General features: G+C 40.3%; 1 protein-coding gene and 1 long non-coding RNA gene across 2 annotated transcripts; both read left to right on the forward strand.

Moving 5' to 3' along the window:
- The first annotated feature begins 300 nt into the window (after positions 1–300).
- On the forward strand, positions 301–2,769 carry LOC143416856 (uncharacterized). Its single transcript, XR_013097102.1, has 2 exons — positions 301–2,236; positions 2,664–2,769. It is a non-coding gene; the product is annotated as an uncharacterized LOC143416856 (long non-coding RNA).
- Positions 2,770–7,093: 4,324 nt separating this feature from the next.
- LOC143416839 (uncharacterized) lies at positions 7,094–10,601 on the forward strand. Its single transcript, XM_076882481.1, has 2 exons — positions 7,094–10,209; positions 10,532–10,601. The coding sequence occupies exons 1-2, from the start codon at positions 7,139–7,141 to the stop codon at positions 10,554–10,556; spliced, it is 3,096 nt and encodes a 1,031-aa protein (XP_076738596.1). The 5' UTR covers positions 7,094–7,138; the 3' UTR covers positions 10,557–10,601.
- Positions 10,602–10,855: the final 254 nt, after the last annotated feature.

Raw genomic sequence — 10,855 nt, forward strand, 5'->3', positions numbered from 1 at the left:
TATTGTACTAGGTGTTATGGTTCTTTCATAAATGTCACCAATGCACAGCCTCCTCCCTCCAACTCTTCCATAGACTCTAATGTTAAAATGGCTCAGAAGGTTCGTTTGAAAATCAGAAGAGCATGGTGTCTTTCCACTGTCACCACGTCCATATAATAAACTCCACAGGCATGAAAACTGAGAATTCAGTAGACTAGACATTGCTGTCACTCACGGTGAAAGAATTTTGTCAATACGACTTTTACTTTTCATTTGGGAGCGATTTGTTTCGGCCTGACTTTTCTGTTCATTTTAAGCAGCAAAAGTGAGGTGCATGTCTGTGTACGTGTGTATGGAGCCCTTGGGTGCAGTCACTATAGCAACCAGGCTCACACCTGCCTGCTTAACGAGCTCTGTCTCTCACTCTGCCAAGATTAAATCAAAAATGTGTGTTACATCTAAGCAGTTGTAGTAAGATTAACTTTTTCAATAGGTACAATAAGACAGGTTTGACAGGCTTTTGCCACAGATTAACAGTATGTCAGTAGTTAATATAGGCTAACTGAATAGAGACCTGAATTATTGCCCTGTTAAATTCAAGTTGATTGTGTATTGGTGGACTTGTCTTCTCCACACAGGTTTTTCATACCTCGGCAGTTTTAGTCAGTTGATGACTTTAAAATAATCTTTTCTGACTGGATAATTAAAGCTCACAGCATCTACCTGTCTGTAGTGTATTTTCCCACATTTTAAATAATCGAATCTCATTTAATGTCTCTGTTTTTAGTCTGTATAGTTTATCTCCCCACGAATACGCTCAAAGTAGTCTTAAAATAAAATCCATAAAACAGTTCAAGATGACATACTTTTTATTTGCTAATTTAATGCCAGTTGCCCTCTTTCCTGAGTATAAGCGAATGAGTGACATAAAGAGAAAAAGTACCAATTTGTATGCTGGTGAGTCTTGTGTATTTTTTTCTCTGTCTCTCTATGACAGAGAAATATATATGCTCATTATTGATGTTCAAACTGATGCTCAAATTTCCAAGCTCCACCTGAACGCCTCATCAGTCTTTAACTAATCACTGCACCAACTGCCGTCATTCCGCTTTGCTCTCTGCTGTGGTAAGTACAATACACTCAGTACAGCACTGTTTTAATTTTATGATGGTAAAAATACATGTTTGACATTTAAACTCACATATCAAGTCTTTTTAAAGTTCAACAGAGTTCAAAGAATAAAGAAAGCAAAAAAAGAACCTTTGCTACCATTTATATAGGTTTATGACTTTTGCTGTTAGCAGCAGTGCTAACGCTAGCTTCAATGCTAATGCTAGCTATAGTGCTAACACTAGCCTTAGCAGTTGTTAACTGACAAAAAGAATATTCTTGTGATATTCCTGTGATATTTATTGGCGGTCAGTGAGACAAAAGTAACAAATGAGATTTATTATTGCCATTGTGGCTCAGTTTTAACAGTAAGAGTACTTCATGACTTTTGCTGTTAGTAGCAGGAATGCTAACGCTAGCTTCAATGCTAACGCTAGCTTCAATGCTAATGCTAGCTATAGTGCTAACACTAGCCTTAGCAGTTGTTAACTGACAAAAAGAATATTCCTGTGATATTCCTGTGATATTTATTGGCGGTCAGTGAGACAAAAGTAACAAATGAGATTTATTATTGCCATTGTGCCTCAGTTTTAACAGTAAGAGTACTTCATGACTTTTGCTGTTAGTAGCAGTGCTAATGCTAGCTTCGATGCTAATGCTAGCATCAATGCTAACGCTAGCTATAGTGCCAACACTAGCCTTAGCAGTTTTTAACTGACAAAAAGAATATTCCTGTGATATTCCTGTGATATTTATTGGCGGTCAGTGAGACAAAAGTAACAAATGAGCTTTATTATTGCCATTGTGCCTCAGTTTTAACAGTAAGAGTGCTAGTTCTACCAGCAGTGCTAACACTAACTGAAGTTAGTGTTAGCACTTAGCGATGCTAAGGGTAGTAACAGTCTAACAGTAGCCTTATATAAGTACTTAAATAAATACTTCAGTTAATTAGTTTGAATTATAAAATGGCTGCTGTATCAGCTGGTGTGCTATATTACTCTATAATTACCCTGCTGACTATAAGTTCAGTGTATCATGTCGTGTGGGCTTTGTTTTTTTGTTAGTCTGATAAAACTGTACAGACAACTAACATGTTATTTCTTGTCTTACACTTTCAGGAACTTGACTCACATCTGTGCTTTGCCTGGTAGGTGTGCACATACTGTTAGAGAAGTACACCAAAATTTTAAAAAAATAATCTGACTAATATAAGCTTTAAAGTGATGGGTTCAAACTTTGTGCTAGACCTTTTAAACACATTTTTATAATAAAGACACATAAGTTCAGCTTAACAATTGGGCTAAAATATTTTTTTCGTACATTTTTGCACATTACATGTGATTAGTTAACAATTCACTCAGTCATATTTGTATTTAAAAATATTATTGCTGAATTTAATTAAATATTTATTCTTTTAAAAAGTGCCAAATTGTGCAACTTTTTGCACATGGCAGCCGACAACAGTTTAGCTTGAATATTTGTTTTGTCCTTTTTCAGTAGTCACAATTAGTTCATACAATTACCATGTGATATAATTTTATTAAAAAAATTTTTTTCTTGTTTTTTGTTCACAGTGTGCAGAAGAAGAACAAGGACCAGATCTCCAGTCTTCTATCTCACATCCCAACCCCCCAACCCCTCTATCTTCTGTCCTACTCCACCTGTTGTCTCTGCCTTCTTTCCATCTGTATTTCACCCTGTGGTTTGTGAGAAATTTTGCCAAACCAAGAATCTTATTGCGGTTTGATTTAAAGCCGTGTCTCTCCTGCTCTGTCTGTTCTCTCTGCTAAATTTTCTCTCTACCTGTTTTTCACTCTTTGGCTTGCTGCTGAAAAATGCACAAGCCAATAAAACAATAAAGAGTGCATATTTTGCCTCAACCTGAGAACAAACTGAACAAACAAAGAAAACTCTGCGGTTTGATTTAAAGCCGTGTCTCTCCTGCTCTGTCTGTTCTCTCTGCTAAATTTTCTCTCTACCTGTTTTTCACTCTTGGCTTGCTGCTGAAAAACGCCAAGCCATTAAAGCAATAAAGAGTGCATATTGCCTCTACCTGAGAACAAACTGAACAAATAAAGAAAACTCTAATTCACGGTTTGATTGTGATTTCCCAGCCGTGTTTCTCCTGCTCTGTCTGTTCTCTCTTCTAAATTTTCTCTCTAGCTGTTTTTCACTTTGCGCTTGCTGCTAAGTTGTGCCAAGCCAATAAAGAGAGTGCATATTATTCTCTTGACTGACAAACTGTCAAACAAACAAAGACATCTGTTTCTGAGAAATAAAAACTGAAATATAAAGACAAAGAAAACATCTCCTGCTCTGTGCCACTCTTATTTTATAAACATATTTTCTAAAGACTAAGAGAAACACTTGTGTAAAAATGCCAAGGAAGCAGAAAAAGTCACAAGCTGCAAAACAACGCTGGAAGAAGTTCCATGAGTTTTATGAAGTACCAACATGTGAACAAGCTGAGTGTGATTTTCCTCAGAGCTCTGCAGAAGACTTTGTGTCTGCAAAGACCAATGCTGATGGTGTCAAACAGGCAGGTCAACATGTTCCTGCACATGTACAACAGGTATCCTATGCAGATGCTGTAAAGATTGGATTGCAGCATGAATTTAATGATCATCAGGTAAACCATAGAGACCAACCTGAGGTGTCAAGTGCCCCACAGGTGGGTTATGCAGATATTGTAAAAAGAGGCCGTCACAGTGATGTGGCAGGACCATCTCATGCAGAAAGAGTGAACTTTGAAAACCAGCCCTCTGTTACACATATCTGTGCATCTCACAGCCAGGCTCATCCCAAATATGGAGACTCCAGAAACAAGCAGTGCACATGTAACTCACTCACATTTCTTGCTTTCCTTCATGAGAATGATAACATGACTACAGCTGACCTTAATCTGGTCTTGGATAAAGGTGATGTGATGTACAAAGAGGCCAAGAAAAGATTTCCTAAAAATATTCATTTGGCAACCGATGAGCTGCCAGACAAAGTTGATGCTCGCTGGTCTATGTATGATGTCGACATGACACAGCCTTCCCGGTATGGGACATTTGAAGAACCTCCAGAGGAGGCAGTAGATACCTTTCTCAGCTTAGAAGCAGGACTGAGCTGCCTGTTGTCAGATGTGCAGTATGCCTTATTGATTATGAGTGGATTGTGTATCGCAGTGTTCCGATCCACATCAGGCAAATATGGTTTCTTTGATCCACACTCCAGAACACCCAGTGGTCTTCCTCTACTACTACAGTCACGTAATCGTGGTACAGCAGTGATGCTGAAATTCACTCTCCTCAGTGACATGATTAAGAGGATCCAAGATTCTTATGAAATGATGGAGATATCACCCTCTTGTAACTATGAACTGAAGCCTGTGCAGTTCTACAGTATGAGCACAGTCAACCTGAGTGATACTATCACAGACACAGTCTGCAGACCAACAGCTGCCACTGCTGTGGCATCTACTCACTCTGATACAACTGTTGATGAAGCAAACTCCTCTACTCCAAGGAGAAACACAACGACTGATCTGACTGAGAACATCTTTTGTCAAATGTCCATTTGTACGCCACCGGTGAAACAAAAAGAAGTCCACGTGACTCAGTTCACATCATATGAAGATCAGAATGAACCTCCTAATATACCAACTGAAGAACTATGCAGTGAATTAAGTTTCCTTCCATCAAGGGATGCTTTTTTATGTCAATCAAATGCTGCAATAACAAATGTTGCTTCCTGTGATCTTTCTGATATAGTTTTACAAAAACTGAAAAAAGTTAATAAACAACAAAGGCAAAAAATGAGAAGAAGATTAATGGCATCAGAGAAACCCAGAAATCAGAGAAAAGAAAACCAAAAAAGGAAAGAACGACAAAAGTATGCTTCAAACAAAGAGTACAAAGAAAAGAAAAAGTCTTGCACAAGCGAGGCATATAAAAACAATCCTGAAGTCAGACAGAAAAAACAACAGTATATTAGAAGACGTTACTGTGAAAATGATGAATTCAGACAGAAACAACAGCAATATATTAGAAGACGTTACTGTGAAAATGATGAATTCAGAAAGAAACAAAAACAATATGTTAAAAAACGTTTTTCTGAGAATGCTACAGTTAGAAAGAAACAACAACAATATATTAAAAGACGTTACTGTGAGAACGATGAATTTAGAAAGAAACAACAACAATATATTAAAAGACGCTACTGTGACAATGCTGAATTTAGACAAAAACAAAAAAACTATATCACTAAAAGGTATCAAGAAAACCCTGAATTCAGAGAGAGACAGAGATCTCGAGTGACTCAGCGTTATGCACGTGATAACGCATTCAGAGTAAGACACAGACAACTAATGAAACAACTAATGCGAGACAGGTATCAAAGTAATCTTGCATTCAGGATTATGCACAACATGAGATGTGCAATGAAAATAAAAAGGAAATACAGATGGGTGAACAGACAAACCCAAGAGAGTGACAACAGTGTGATCAACGAGGCCATATCTGTGTTCAAATCACAAATCAAAGCTGGACCATCATGCCCATGTACTGTATGCTTCAAGGCTTCATTTCCAAACCAAGTGCGACCCTGCACAAGGTCAAAGTATGTCAAAAACCCACATGTGGTTGCAACATGTTTGACTGGAAGATTTGTTCATGTTTGTGATGAAAACTGCAGAAATGAGCAGTGCAATGTTCCCGATGAGAGAAAAAGAGAGTGGATTTGTCACACCTGCCACGATCATCTTAAAAATGGATCCATGCCAGCGCTTGCTGTTGCCAATAAACTGGATCTTGCTGATACTCCACCTGAACTGTCTGATCTCAACATACTGGAGAGACATCTCATAGCCAAGTGCATACCATTTGCAAAGATTATTCCTCTTCCCAAAGGCAGACAAAGAGCAATTAGAGGAAATGTGGTCTGTGTCCCATCCGAGGTACAGGAAACTGTTGAAGCATTGCCTCGATTGAGAATTAATTCTCAGGTCTTGAGAGTAAAATTGAAGAGACGCTTGTCTTACAAAGGTCATCAGCTGTTTCAGACTGTAAGCTGGTCTAAACTTGTGCAAGCACTGCATAAACTCAAGCAGATTCACCCACAGTATAAGGATGTGAGCATCAGAGATGATGCTGAGCTGTGTGATCCAACACTTCCTGATGAAGATGATGATGATGATGATGATGAAAACATGAATGAGGACGATTATGATGAGGCTGATTTAATGGAAATTGACAGCTGTGAGAAAAATGCACTGAGTGAAGCACAAAATATAAATGAACAGGACATTGACATGTTACCCTGTGATGGTGAACAATCGCATGAACAGATGAGAGATGATTCAGAGCAAGCAGATGGACTGACTAATGGTGGGTTTGCACTCGAGTCCTGTTTGCAGCCCCCTGATGTGGCTGAGGAGATATTATGTTTCAGTGAAGGAATCTACTCTGTTGCTCCTGCAGAGAGAAACAATCCAATAAGTTTTTTCAAAACACCTAAACTGGAGGCCATGGCCTTCCCTGTGCAGTTTCCTACAGGCCAAAACACACTTGATGAAAGAAGGCTGATCAAAGTATCCCCCAGTGGGTATTTCAAATCAAGACTTTTCTGCATTGATGATCGTTTTGCCAAAGACACAAACTATTTATTCTTTGCACAGTTTGTGACTGAAATACACTTGGCTACATCCAGCATGACAGTACAGTTAAGGAAGGCAAAGCCTCTGACCAGAGATGGTAGAAAAATAACCTCAGGCATGTTACAAGATAAACATGAGGTGGAGAAACTGGTGCGAAATAAAGATGCAGTGAGATTCATGCAGCCTCTGAGAGGAACCCCAGCCTATTGGGAGAAAACAACAAGAGATCTTTTTGCCATGATCAGACAGTTGGGAACTCCCACGTTCTTTTGCACATTTTCAGCTGCTGAAATGCGCTGGCCTGAAGTGATCGAGGCAATAACAAGGCAGCAAGGTGAACAAGTGAATTTTGAAGGACTCGACTGGTCAGCAAAGTGTGACATCCTGAGAAGCAATCCTGTCACAACAATGCGCATGTTTGACAAGAGAGTTGAAGCATTATTCAGAGATTTACTCTTATCTCCTGCAGAGCCACTTGGCAAAGTCATTGACTACTTTTACAGAGTTGAGTTTCAGCACAGAGGAAGCCCACACATACACTGCCTCCTGTGGGTAGAAGGTGCTCCTGTGTTTGAGGAGGATGATGAGCAAACTGTTCTTGATTTTATAAACAAATACATCACAGCTCAGCTGCCTGATCCACATAAACAACCTGAACTGTACAAAAAAGTAACAGAAGTGCAAAAACACAGTAAGAACCACACAAAGACGTGCTTTAGGAGTTTAAGCTCCGGGTGCCGTTTTGGTTTTCCCAAACCACCCTGCAATGAGACAATGATCACAAGACCCAGTGAGGATGATGCACTGGAAGTAGAAACGGCAAAGAACAAGCTCAGACCACTGAACCAGCTGCTGAATGAACCTGAAACTGCTTCCATGAGTTTAGAGCAGCTCTTGGAAAGATGCAAGTTGACACATGCAGAATATGAGAGATACCTGAATAAAATGAACATGAGGAGTACGATCATACTAAAGCGTGATCCAAAAGACTCTTGGATAAACGGCTATAATCCACATCTGCTTGAAGCCTGGAACAGTAATATCGACATAAGCTTTGTTTTAGATGCTTTTGGTGCTGCAAATTATTTAATGAAATATATATCAAAAAAAGAGGGCGGGCTATCTGAGTACCTGAAAACTGTCATTGAGAACTCCCATAAGGACAGTGTAAATGAGTGCGATGAAATGAGAGCCGTCATGCAGGCATATTCAAAGAAGCGAGAGATCAGTGCACAGGAGTGTGTTGCTCGTGCATGTGGTCTTCACATGAAGCAATGCTCACGTGCTGTAATATTCATTCCAACTGATGATAATCCTGTGAAAATGAGTCGTCCCCTGTCAGTTCTGGACAACACAACACCTGAGTCTTCCAATGTTTGGATGACATCTTTGAATGACAAATACAAAGCCAGACCTGAAACACCAGAGTATGAGGAGATGTGCATGGCAGACTTTGCTGCTACTTGCAGGATTGTCTATGGCCAACAGAAAAAAGGTAAAGATGTTTTGCCCCTTCTCAATGAGATGGGGTTTGTGCAAAGGCGCAAAAACAATAAGCCTGCTATCATCAGATTTCACCGCTGCTCACAAGAAAAACATCCAGAGCAATATTACGGAAGACTGCTTAAACTGTACCTTCCTCATCGTTCAGACCACGAACTGAAAACACCATCGTTGCCAACCTATCAGGCTTTCTATGGTGCTGGCTGTGTACAGCTACCAGGTACTGACCATCTTGAGTACGTGCAACACATTGTCAAAAGAAACAGAGAAAAATATGAGAAAAACAGTGAGGAGATCGAGAGCGCTGTTGAGGAATATGAGCAGAACAGAGGTGTGACTGACGAATGGTGTAATCTGGCACCTGAATCAGATCTCGTAAGGTTGCCACTTGTCGAACAAGAAAGAGAGCGAGACAATGAAAATGAACAGGAAGATGTGCCCGACTACAGCCGTCAGGCTGATGCTTCAACAGAAGTCAGAGCCATCAGGGAACCCCCTGCTATTGATCCCACATTGTTACGTCAGATGTTTCAAAATCTGAATAAGAAGCAAGCCTGCATATTTTATGCAGTTAGAGACTGGTGCATTAAAAGAGTCTGTGCTCTAAATCCAGAGCAGTTTTTCTTTTATATTAATGGTGGTGCTGGAACAGGAAAATCACATCTTATCAAATGCATCTACTCAGAAGCATCTAAGATACTGAGCAAAGTGCCCAGATATGCAGACGACGTTGACATATCAAAACCCACCGTCCTGTTAACTGCTTTCACTGGGACTGCAGCTTTTAACATTTCTGGAACAACACTGCATTCTCTTCTCAAGCTGCCTAGAAGCTTAAAACCTCCCATTCAGGGACTTGGCAATCAGCTGGATGAAGTCAGATCAGAACTTTTGAATGCTGAAATAATCGTCATTGACGAAGTGTCTATGGTGTCAAGACATCTGTTTGCATATGTAGATGCAAGACTCAAACAGATCAAAGGGACTCGGAGACCCTTTGGAGGCATGTCAGTCATTGCTGTCGGAGACTTCTATCAGCTACCCCCAGTGCGACAGTCTAAACCTCTCTGTGTGCACGACCCGTCTGAGATCGACCTGTGGCGGGAGCATTTTCAGATGATCACTCTGACTGAGATTATGCGTCAGAAAGATGATGTTGTCTTTGCTGAGATGCTGAACAGAATTCGTGTAAAAGGAAAGTTGGATGAGCTTTGCGAAGCAGATAGAAATTTGTTGTTACAGGCCATAACTGAACCAGCCCATTGTCCGACTGATGCATTGCACATTTTTGCAACTAATAAAGAAGTGGATGCACACAACTCTTCAACACTGGCTCTGCTCCACACTCATATCATTGACATCCATGCAGATGATTATAGAAAAGATCCTAGAACTGGCAGAATGGCACTTCAAGACAGACCATTGAAAGGAGGTAAAAACGAGTTACCAGACACACTGAAAGTTGCAGAAGGAGCTCGTGTCATGCTCACCAGAAACATTGACATACAAAATGGTTTGGTTAATGGAGCTTTTGGAATACTACTTAGAGTAGTTCACTCTGAAAACGACCAACACATCATCAAGCTTGGACTTAAAATGGATAATGAGACATCTGGAAAGAATAACCGCACACCAGCAGACGATATGGTGTACATTGAGAGAGCAGAGGAGAATCTGAAGCAGAAAGGAGTGGTACGAAGACAGTTCCCAGTGAAGCTGGCCTTTGCATGTACAATACATAAGGTACAGGGTATGACAACTACATCAGCTGTTGTCTCTCTTAAGAGCATTTTTGAGCCCGGCATGGCCTACGTAGCTGTCAGTAGAGTGACGTCTCTCAGTGGACTGTATCTTCTTGATATGGAGGAGAAAAAAATATTCACCAACCCAGAAATCACTGCAGCGCTTGAGAACATGAGACAAGCCAACCTTGATGACATGATGCCTCTTCTACACGTGAGGCAAACACTGAGCAGGTCAGAGGTTTTCACCATTGTTCATCATAATACAGAGGGACTGCCAGCTCACATTAATGACATCAAAAGTCACCATGAATTGTGTCTAGCAGATGTTTTGTGCCTAACAGAAACACACCTGCGGGGCTCTTTTGTCGCAGAGAGTCTCCACTTGGAAAATTACAATTTGTTCAAACGCAACAGACACCTGTCCTACACAAACTTTCCCCAGATGGCAAACAGAAGTGGTGGTGGAGTTGCTGTTTATGTGAAAAGTGACATTCAAGTGCATGAAAAACAGTACATCCATAATGTAACTGACCTTGAATTTCTGGCTTTAAAGGTTGAAGCACCAGTCAGTGCTCTGATTGCAGTTGTATACAGACCTCCAGACTACACTCTGAGGCCATTCCTGAAAAACCTGGTAAGCCTATTAGACTCATTGGAGATCATGGACTGTCATCCCATCATAGTTTGTGGTGATTTTAATGAGAATGTTTTATCCAGTGCAAACAAACTAATCCTGGAGCTGTTTGAGTCTAGGGGATACGCACAGGTCATCACTGCCCCTACCACAGAGAAGAACACACTGCTTGACCTAATTTTCATTTCTCAGTCAGATCGATGTCTCCATTCTGGAGTCATGAAGACATACCATAGTTACCAT

Source organism: Maylandia zebra, linkage group LG3 (genome assembly GCF_041146795.1).
Source record: "Maylandia zebra isolate NMK-2024a linkage group LG3, Mzebra_GT3a, whole genome shotgun sequence".
NCBI lineage: Eukaryota > Metazoa > Chordata > Actinopteri > Cichliformes > Cichlidae > Maylandia > Maylandia zebra.

Coding starts and splice junctions, on each gene's coding strand:
- LOC143416839 (XM_076882481.1), top strand. CDS start 7,139: ATGCGCATGTTTGACAAGAGAGTTGAAGCATTATTCAGAGATTTACTC. Junction 10,210..10,531: donor GTGAGGCAAACACTGAGCAG/GTCAGAGGTTTT, acceptor CTGGCTTTAAAG/GTTGAAGCACCAGTCAGTGC.